Consider the following 11,299-nt stretch of genomic DNA (forward strand, 5'->3'; position numbering starts at 1 on the left):
GTGTTTGCTTCTGGGTTAAACCAAGAGCATCGGAAGGGTGGAACGGCAGTCTTGGACGTTGACGAAAAACTCAGAGACGGTGGTTTAGAGTTTCAAAATCTAAAACTAAAGGCAAGTTTTTGTTCTACTCTTTCCCTTAAATCTGTGTTCTGTGTATGCCTAGCTAGACTTCAGGGGTTTAATGAATGCTAAAATTGAGTAATTATGCATGCTTAGTTGGACTAAAATAGAGGGTGTATGATTTTGTTTTCATATTCCTGTTTTAAATGATTCTGAAAATTCTTGATGCATAATTGATGTTTAAGTTTAATCTTTGCATGTTAAAACATCTAAAATAGTTTAGTATGGACGTATGGGACTTAGGTTGAAGCTTAGTGGCCTTAACAATGAAGTTTTAGGATTTACAGAGGCTGAACAGATAAAGAAGACGACTTCAGCAACAACTCAGCCGACTAAGTTGGCAACTCAGCCTGCTCAGTAAGACCGCGACTTGGATTTTGGTTTTAATTGCCCCGAATTATTTCTAAACCTATTTTAATTAATCTAAATGGGTTTAATGGACTTAAGAAGATCCCAAAATGCATCTTATATCTATATATGCTAAGAAGGTGGATGGTTTGGAAATTAAATAACTTATATGTTGTTTAAATCGGATAGAAGGGTAAATTTAATTGCTCTGATAATTAAAATTAATGTTTAAATGGATTAAACAATGTTCATGAAACGTTATATTTGTTTATCTGAGATGTATGTTAGTGACTTGGAGGGTAAGTTAGCTGCATGCTATTTAAACTGTGGTATTACTTAAATAAATGCAATACTTATTTGTATGATGTGTATCGTATTATCTGTGGATTAAATTGATGTATTATTTTTATATTGCATCATTTACTGGACTGGATGGTTTAATTTTGTATCATAATATTTTTGGTTTAATTGATGTGTTATTATTTTGTTGTATCATTTGTTGGACTGAATGGATTAATGGACCGATATGGGACGGTGGCATTCTGGGGATGGATTAACCAAAGAAGTTTATGGAGGGAAAAATTTCCCTCCAATAAGAATGAGACACGCCACCATTATACAAATCTGCATTTAGGAGATCTCAGAAGCCCATCCAGATCAAGCCCAAGTTACGTTATGCTTTAACCCATTATCATTTATGTTGGGCCTCCATGGCCAGAAAAAAGTATCGATCAGCCCAACATCACCGCTGCTGAAGCTATGATCCATTAGTCAAGTCACTTACACCAAACCGCATCCGACCCAAGTATAATTAAATATGGCTCAGTCCTATTTAACAAAGGAGTCAACCCAGAAGGAAAGTTTTTATATAAAAAAAATTCTACATAGGAAATATCATACAATGGAAAGAACTCTATTTGTAAAGAAAGTCATATATGGAAAGAATTGGAGGACAAGCAACGCGAGCCCTACCATAATTCTACCAACTTTTGTGTATAAATAGAGGCCTAAACCTCCAATAAAGGGGCAAGCAATTCAATTCTTCAATAGACATTGTTCTTGTTTATTCTTCTTATTTGTTGAGTGTGTTGTATTATTTTTTCTCGATCATAATTTGTTAGGCGAGATTTTGCACCTACACTTTGGTGCCGTCTGTGGGAAACGCGTGCAAATATAATCCCACTCTTGTTTCACAGGTGAATCCTGCAATTACCATCCAGAATGTCGAATGGAGGATCTTCAACGGGATCAACAGACAGAGTTGATGCAGAAGATGCATGAAGAGTTTCTACACCAGTTTGACGTACTTTGTCAGGCAAACGAAACAAGCGTGGCTCAGATCACCTTGTTTCAACAGCAGAATAACACTCTGCAAACGGCGATGGCTCAGTTAGCACCACCACCACCAGTGGGTGACACAGCAGCACCCCCTAACCAGAATATTCCTCAGATTACCGGACTTCCACCTAATGGGGCACGACCCAATGAGGCTTAGCCGAATGAGGTTCAGCAACAACGGAGGGCAAGATCCGAGGTTGCGGCTTCAGATAACGTCCCTCGTCGCACATAGGATGAGCAAGTCGAATCCAGCCATAAACTCATGGTGTGGTCCAATGGAATCCCATATGGTGCAGGAGTTCAGGATGCCTTTGATAAGAAAAGACTCCTGAAGATTCAGACACCTGCTGAGATGGCTAGAGAACACTAAAATTCCTTGGTCAAAACTCCTTTCACTGACAATATGTATCTGGTTGAGAGGCCCAAGAAATTTACCATGCCTTCTTTCACCTAGTTTAATAGAACGGGGGATCATTCTCGGCACCTAGATCATTATGCTTAAAAGATGGCTTTGGATGATCGTAATGACCCTTGGATGCGCAGAGTTTTTCTTACCAGCTTGACAGGAGTAACACTAGAGTGGTTCAGGAATAGACCGCATAAGTCCATCCTGGATTACGTAACTCCGTGCATTATATTCCTGGCACAGTATTGCGGAAATAAGAAGCAAAAGAAGAGCATTGCCAGCCTCTTCACCGTAAGGCAAAAGAAGGGGGAAACATTGCAGGATTTATTATCAAGATTCAATATGGAAGCCTCAGAAATAGCAGATTGTCATCCCGCGACTGCTATAGAGACATTTAAACTTGCGATGATTCAAAGGATGAAGTTCCATACTTCCTTGGTCAAATATTCTCCTCCCGACATGCAGACTCTCAATGCCAGGGCCTAGATCTACATTCAGCTTGAGGAAAATATAGCCTACCGAGCGCAGCACGCCACCCTCATGATGGTGGAAAACAAGCCTCGAGAAAGAATTCCAACTTTAAAGATTCAGAAAAGCCAACGTTCCTCAACGCCGATCACCCAGGCACCTGAAAAGAGGCAAAGGGTAGAGGAAGGATTTACACCTCTCCGAACTACCTTAGCTCGGCTCTTCCAAAAGAATAAGATGAAGTTCACAACTCCGCAGCCAATAAAGCAACCCCTGGAGGAATGGGACAAAAGCAAGCATTGTACTTATCATCGAGATTATGGGCATTCAACCAATGATTACAGATCCCTTAAGCGACAGGTGGAGAATATGATCGGTAGAGGTGAGTTGGCGGATTACCTCATGATAAAGGAGTATGCAAAGCCCCGCGAGGTCTATCCTTGCAAGGTGGAAGGTACGCAAGTAAAAGTCATTCATACAATACATGGCAGGTCTGAAGATGATCAAGAGTCCGAGGGGGTATACAGATCCAGATTGAGGGCAGCCCACAAGCTCAGGAAGATATCCTTGGTCAATGTTATCGCTTCGGGTAGCATCAGTATTGGATTCAGAGATGGCGACCTATCCAGAGTTCAACTCCCCCATGAGGATCCATTGGTCATCAGTCTTTTAGTGGCCAATTGTATGATCAAGAGGGTTTTGAGAGATCCAGGAAGTAGCGCCAACATTATCACAAAGACGGTCTTTGAGCAGCTCGAGATCCCGTCATCATCAATTCAACCTACCTCCAGCCCGTTGATGGGATTCGATGGCACAAGAGTAGATCCCCTTGGAGTAATAGACTTGTCCGTAACTGGGGTGAAGAGGACTCTGAAGGAGAACTTTATTTTAACAGAGATCCATCCTTCTTATAATCTTATCATGGGAAGAGGTTGGATACACCGAATGAGAGGAGTTCCGTCCACCCTTCACCAGGTGATGCAGTGCTTATCTCCGGACGGAAAAGAAGTGATGGGGCGATCAAGTCGCAGCGAAGGAATGCTATATGTTGACACAGGCTGAAGCAAAGAAGGTGTCTACTCAGCAGCAACCAGGTGTGGCTTCCAAAAATATACCCAAATAGCAATTACAGAGCCCTCTGCCCAAGTATCTTAAGGTAGAGGAGGAAGAGGAAATTGCGAAGCCCACCAAGGAGACCCTTGAAGTCGTGGAAGTTATCCTTTGTGACCCTCAAAAGGTCACTTATTTAGGCTCTTCCTCTACATCTGAAGAAAAGGAGGCGTTAATTAATGTTATCCGGAGCAATGCAGATGCTTTTGCATAGGATCACTCGGACATGGTAGGGATCGATCCTTTAGTTTTCTGCCATAGTCTGAAGGTGGATTTAGAGTTCAAACTGGTTAAGCAGAAACACCGAAGGTTTGCCCCCGAACGCAATCACATTATAGCTGAAGAAGTGAATAAGTTGTTGCAAGCAGGTTTCATTCGAGAAATGCAATATCCACAGTGGCTGTCAAAAGTGGTGGTCGTACAGAAGAAGAATGGAAAGTGGAGGGTTTGTGTAAACTATACCAACCTTAACAAAGCCTGCCCTAACGATAGCTTCCTTCTGCCCAAGATAGATCAGATGGTTGATGCTACCACTGAATACGAGAAACTGACATTCCTTGATGCATACTTGGGATACAATCAAATTCTTATGAACCCTGAAGATGAAGAAAAAATGGCTTTCATTACAGAAAAGGGGACTTATTGTTATAGGGTCATGCCCTTCGGACTGAAGAATACTGGAGCTACTTGTCAATGTCTTGTCAACAAGATCTTTGATAATCTCTTGGGAAAGACAGTTGAAGCATTTATAGATGACATGGTGGTCAAAAGTGTGAAGAAGGAAGACTATCCGAAGCATCTCCAGGAAGTTTTCAATACCTTGAAAAAGTACAACATGAAGCTGAATCCATCCAAGTGCTCTTTTGTGGTATCATCAGGTCAATTCCTCGGCCACATAGTGAATAAAAGAGGGATAGAGGTGAGTCCAGCTCAGGCTAAGGCCCTCATCCAGAATCAGGAACCAAAAAATCGCAGGGAGGTACAAGTTCTTACCAGTCGGATCGTAGCCTTCAGCCGGTTTATATCCCGATTGTCAGATAAGTGCAAACCATTCTTCGATGCTATAAGATCTAAGAATAAAGATATATGGGGACCTCAGCAGTAGGAGGCCCTCAATCAGTTGAAAGGTTACATGGCCGAACCACCAATTCTATCCACTCCAAAACCCGGGGAGGTTCTTATTATGTATTTGGCAATTTCTAGTATAGCGACAAGTGCAGCATTGATTAGAAAGGAAGGAAAGAGGCAATATCCAGTATTCTACACAAGTAAGACAATGACGGATGCGGAGACACGATATAGCAAAGCAGAGAAAATCATTTTAGCCTTGGTCTATGCCAAGAGGAAGCTTCGGCATTATTTTGAATCTCACAGCATTGTGGTACTCACCAACTATCCTATATGGGGTATACTCTCTAAGCCCGATCTATCTGAGAGAATTACCAAATGGGCTATCGAGCTCCGTTCCTTCGACATAACTTATGAGCCGAAGGTGTCGCACAAGGGACAAGCCGTAACAGACTTTCTTCTCGAATATAAAGACACTCCCAAAGAGCCGGAACCCCCTGAACCATAGTGGGAGCTTCGGGTCGATGGTTCCTCGAATCAAACAAGTGTAGGGGTAGGGGTTGTTATGTTAACACCCGAAGGCACCAAGTTGCAGCAGTCTATTTGCTTGAAATTCCCTGCTACGAACAATGAGGCCGAGTACGAGGCGTTACTTGCTAGTCTTTGATTGGCCAGCATTCTCCAGGTACGTTGTTTAAAGGTTTTTAGTGACTCACAACTTGTTATAAATCAAGTGACAGGTCAGTACCATCCCAAAGAGGAAAGAATGAAAGCATATAAAAAAGCTGTAGAGAATGCTACACGGGGATTCGATCAAATCGAATTCTGTCAGGTACCTCGTGTTGAGAATGCTGAAGCAGATCAATTGGCCACAGCAGTGTCATCCTCAAATGAAGATCTGACTCAGATTATGCCGATTGAGGTCTTGGACGAGCCCAGCATTAATCCTCATTAGGAAGTAATGGTGATTCCAGTTATTCCTCGAGAACCATGCTGGATTGATCCATTGGAAGCCTACCTCAAGCATGGAATTCTTCCAAACCAAAAGCCCGAAGCACGGAAGCTTCGACTCACCGCAGCCAAATATGCCATCATTAACAACCAGTTATACCGGAAGTCATTTTCAGGTCCTTACCTGAAATGCTTAAGCCCTACTGAGGCTCTTGTGGTGTTGAAACAAATCCATGATGGAGATTGTGGCAACTATTCTGGGGGTAGAACCCTTGCACATAAAGTTCTAACTTAAGGCTACTTCTGGCCGTACTTGGCTCGGAACACAGAAGAGTATACTCGGAGATGTGAGAAATGTCAACGCCATGGTCCCATAAAGCATCAACCTGCCGAAGATTTGTATGCAATGGCAAATCCATGGCCATTCGCATAATGGGGGATTGATATGGTGGGCCCTTTACCCAAGACTGTGGAACAAAAGGAGTACGTGCTACTGGCTACAGATTATTTCACTAAATGGGTAGAAGCCGAGGCCTACTCAAGTGTGACCCATGAGTAGGTAAAAAGTTTCCTTTGGAACAACATCATTTGCCAATTTGGGGTCCCAAAAGTCATTATGATGGACAATGGTAAGAACCTCGACAATAAAAGTACAAGAAAATTCTTCGCTGAGCATGGAATTGTACAAAAGCTAGCTGCAGTCAGTCATCCACAAGGGAATGGACAAGCTGAAATAACTAATCGAACCATTTTCAGTTGTTTAAAGAAGAAGCTGGAGAAACTCAAAACAAAATGGTACGAGAATCTCCCTCAGGTGCTTTGGGCGTACCGAACCACACCACGGCGGCCCACGGGGGAGAGTCCTTTTGCCATGGCCTATGGATCCGAAGTTGTGATCCCAACCGAAGCGGCAGTTCTAACCCTTCGGACATCCTTGTTGCTTGAAGGAAACAATAGTTAGCAGCTTGAGCATAGTCTCGATCACCTAGATGAAAAAAGTTATGCTGCAGTAATTAGGCTCACTTCATATCAGCAGCAGCTGCGCAATAATTACAACGAACGTGTCAGATTAAAGAGCTTTGTGGTAGGCGATTGGGTTATGAAGCAAGAGACAACTCATGTAAAGAAACTGGAACCTAATTGGACTGGACCCTACAGGGTTACCGAAGTAGTGGGGAAGGGAGCATATCGTTTGGCCGAAGCTGACGGACGTCCCATTGCGCATCCTTGGAATGTAATAAACCTTAAAAGGTATTTCCAGTAGATAAGTTAGTCAATTTTATTAAGAATTCTTCACAAATAAGGCTGCGTAAGCCCACAGTCAGCCAAGCTTTTCTTTATTTTGCTTCTATTCCATTTGTTTCTGTCCATAAAAATGGGGGCCATACCACCATTCTATGATTGTGCAATTTTGCATCGCATTATGCATTAGCAATTTTATGCAAAGAAATTTTCAATTTTTATGCAAAGAAATTTTCATACTACACTGTGATTATGCAATTTTATACTTTTATGCAAAGAAATGTTGAAAGCAAGTTATTAAAAAGCATGCGTTTTGACCTAAGGTTAAAACTCCCTGTCCCACATTGACAAAAAAGTGTAAGTTGCATTATGTTATATATGGGAATATTTAAATAGTTGATTGTGGTGTAAGGAGGGCCCATTGGTATTAAAGGTTGTTAAGTTCAATACCAGAGGCATTCCTTACACCGACCTTTTTGACAAAATTTAGTTTATGTCCCACATCGGATAAAAATAGAAAAGAAATGTGGTTAATATATGCGTAGTCCATTACATTTGGTTGCCAAGAAGGGAGTATCAATGGAGGAAAGTCTCCAAAGTAAACAAATAGAAAACTTCCCAGCCATTGTTACTCGCTTTCTTGGCCTCCTATCATTTTTGAGTCCTCGGCGTCATGATAAGTTGTTTGTAAAAGGGAAAAAAAGAAGAAGAATATATATATATATGCAAATTTCTCCTCAGGCTCAGCGCCGAGGAGAAACCAACCCGCCTCGGACCCTAAGTGTCCGGCTCAGTAAAACCTCCCTTAGGCTCAACTTCGGGGAGTAATTTGCCTCGGACTCTAAGTGTCCGGATCAGAAAACCTCCCTCAGGCTCAGCGCTGGGGAGTAATTCATTCGCCTCAGACCCTAAGAGTCCGGCTCGGAAAACCTCCCTTCAGGCTCAGCGTCAGGGAGTAATTCATTCGCCTCGGACCCTAAGTGTTTGGCTCGGCAAACCTCTCCTCAGGCTCAGCGTCGGGGAGTAATTCATTCACCTCAGACCCTAAGTGTTCGGCTCGGCAAACCTCCCCTCAGGCTCAACGCCGGGGAGTAATTTATTCACCTCGGAAGCTAAGTGTCCGGCTTAGCAAACCTCCCCTCAGGCTCAGCGCCGGGGAGTAATTCATTCGCCTCGGACCCTAAGTGTCCGGCTCAGCAAACTTCCCCTTAGGCTCAGCGCCGGGGAGTAATTCATTCGCCTCGGACCCTAAGTGTTCGGCTCAGCAAAATCTCCCTCAAGCTCAGCACCGGGGAGTAATTCATTAGCCTCGGACCCTAAGTGTCCGGCTCGACAAACCTCCCCTCAGGCTCAGCGCCGGGGAGTAATTTATTCACCTCGGACTCTAAGTGGCCGGCTCAGAAAATCTCCCCTCAGGCTCAGCGCCGTGGAGTAATTTATTTGCCTCGGACTCTAAGGATCCGGCTTAGAAAACCTCCCCTCAGGCTCAGCGCCGGGGAGTAATTCATTCGCCTCGGACCCAAAGTGTCCGGCTCAACAAACCTTACTCTCACGCTCATATTCACTGATTCTAAGCTCGGTAATATAAGCCACGAGATTGTCCCACATCAAAAAACTACAAGAAGAAACAAGTATAAATATACTTGCTTCACATAAATCCATTTCAAGAAGGGTTCCCTCGAAGGTTAAATCACCAAAGGAAAAAACAATCCTCTATTATCAGATAAACTGTTAGAGGAGATCTCTTCTTCACATCTTATTTATTTTGCTTCGAATAAAACAGATAAGGAACCTTCAGGCAGGGTACTTTCCTTAAAAAAAAAAAAAAAAAAAAAAATCTCATCCAACAGAGTGTGTGCAATATCAGAGGCATACAAGCATAGTCAGTCGAAGCAGAATAAAAGTAACACAGCTTAAGAAACAAGGTTATATCATTTATGTTTATCATTCTCAATGTCGTTTCAAAAAAGGGAAAAAGTTATTCGATCCTACTTCCTCTTCGGATCAAACGGGGCAGATTCGAAAGCATCTACCACAGCTGGACTTGCAGGTAGAGGAATTGAAGGACCAGGAGTTACATGAGTTGATGAGCTTGGAGGATCTTTCGGGTGAGCCTTCACCATTTCAGCAAAAAGCACCTCAGCCTCCTGAGCCTTCAGACCCTCGTTGTAAGGAAAAGACACCCCCATGTTTGCATTAAAGGCATTAGGATCCATCGTTTTGGGGCCTGAGCCTTGATTGAAGCCGGACCGGTAAGCTTTTGCACTCGACAAGTGCACCAAACTGGAGTAACGACCTTGCATCTGCCTCCCGGCAATGATGCAGGTGCTAAGGGCATCATTCAAACACTGGACTTCAGCCTCCAGCGATTCAACTCTTGCATCAGAAGTAGCCAGATGCTTTTTATAAACATCCTGAGCCTCATATGCAATTTGTGCATTGGCAATGGCATGGCATGCCTTCTTCTCAGAATTGCTGAGATCTTTTTCCAGCTTCTTAATAGAAAGAGACTGAGCCTCAGCAGTGGCACAGAGGGCCATAGTGTGATACAAGCCCTGCATCATGAGACAATAACAATGTAAGAAAATTTTTAAGACAATTATGACAATGGAAATGAAGGAAGGAGCAAACCTCTATGGCTCTAAGAGGGGCAGATGGGAGTAGCTGTTCCAACCCCATTCTACCAATAATTTCTTCATCCTTGGGGACCCATATTCCCCGAGTGACGGCCAGCGCTGCAGATGGGTCAGTGATCATAGAATCACCAACATGGAGGATGGACTTGTCAGCCCTCGAGAAAGAAGAAGTCTAAGGTGCCCCAGCCTCAGCAAGGACGTAAGCATTGACATCATCTTCAGGGTTAATCTCTTCAGCTTTCTTCCCTTTACTTTTTGGGTTGGAAGCACCCTTGGGTTTCGTAGTTGAAGAAGGGTTCAGCCTCGCCTTTTTGTTCAAGGGGACTTCGTCAATCTCCTTCTCTTGTTCGTTTGAGCGCAATATAGTCAACGGGGCACTCTCTGCAGCCTTCCTCTTCAAGGTTTCAACCCTCTATTTTTCTTCCTCAGTTATGGGGAAGCTGTCGAATGATGGAAGTAAGAGGTCCATGAGATCAGCGGCTATAGCTCTGGAAACAACTGCTTTAAGATTTGCAGAAGTAAGTAAGTTCTTAACCGAAGGAGGGTCGTTCCAAACCTGCCCTTCTAGGAAAGAAAGCCTCTTCTTGGCAGCCGAAGAAGGAAATGTCGCTGAAAAAACACCAAGAAACTCGTAAATATATCGAAAGAATAAGACTTGACATGGGAAACAGCCAGAACAATCTTCATGAAGAAAGGGGGGATATTCTATACCTAACTTCCCGAACTTGCGAGGGATTGGGAGTTTGCTCGATTGGGGCACGGCCCATCTCCCTTTAACGATTATCATCCTCTCTTTCCACTTCTTCTCAGAAGTAGGGAGGTCTGTACATATCATTTGGTGCAAGGGGGAGGTGAAAAAGAAACGACCAGGTTCGGTCCCGTGCTTAGAAATGGAATAAGTAATCAGCAAGTCAACCAGAGTCAGGTCAAGACTCTCCAGCCATCGGCGAATAAGGAGTGCCGAGATTACTCAAAGGAAGTTAGGGTTTACTTGTAGGGGTGCAATCCCCAATTTGTTGAAGACTAAGTGATAGAAAGGATGAAGGGGGAACCTAAGAGCGTTGAGATGCCCAACAGAGAGGAGCAACTCGTCTTCGCCGATGCCCTCGCCGGCGCAAAAATCAGCGCCTTTGGGGTATTCTGCAATTTCTACCCCCTCGGGAATCTCGAATTCTTCCATTACGGATTCAATAGAGAACGGGATACGACGAATAGATAAAATTACATTCTTTTCTTCCTTAGTGAAGATATTGTCTGACCTAGAGGTGAATGTTTCAGCCTGGATTGGGGAAGTATCCGGCTGATTAACCGATTCATTTGCAGGCTTACGAAAGTTCGAAACACTAGAAGGGGGAACCCTAATGAGATTAGGGGAAGACGAGGGCGTGGACTCAGAATCTACGATCTCTATACTCTCAGGAGTGGTCGAAGTACTCATAATGTAAGATTGGAAGAAGGGAAAGAAGAACTAACCTGGAGTTATGAGAGAATGAAGAACGCAGTAGACAGAACGAGTACACTGAGAGAAAAAGCGAATCTTAAAGAAGCCCTTGAGTCAGAATAACAATAGACGTAAGTGGAAACGCCTCGTGCAAAAATGGCAACTACACGA

At 43.4% G+C, this 11,299-nt stretch overlaps 1 protein-coding gene across 1 annotated transcript; it reads left to right on the forward strand.

Moving 5' to 3' along the window:
- Positions 1-2,755: 2,755 nt before the first annotated feature.
- LOC132270316 (uncharacterized) lies at positions 2,756-3,742 on the forward strand. Its single transcript, XM_059771499.1, has one exon. It carries the CDS (start codon positions 2,756-2,758, stop codon positions 3,740-3,742), a length of 987 nt encoding a protein of 328 aa, XP_059627482.1.
- Positions 3,743-11,299: the final 7,557 nt, after the last annotated feature.

Source organism: Cornus florida, unplaced genomic scaffold (assembly GCF_030987335.1).
Source record: "Cornus florida cultivar Cherokee Brave unplaced genomic scaffold, ASM3098733v1 CherokeeBrave_3.0.0_Hap2_Chr08, whole genome shotgun sequence".
In the NCBI taxonomy this organism is placed as follows: Eukaryota; Viridiplantae; Streptophyta; class Magnoliopsida; order Cornales; family Cornaceae; genus Cornus; species Cornus florida.

Excerpts from the sequence above, each read along its gene's own strand:
- LOC132270316 (XM_059771499.1), top strand. The coding sequence starts at position 2,756 with ATGGTGGAAAACAAGCCTCGAGAAAGAATTCCAACTTTAAAGATTCAG.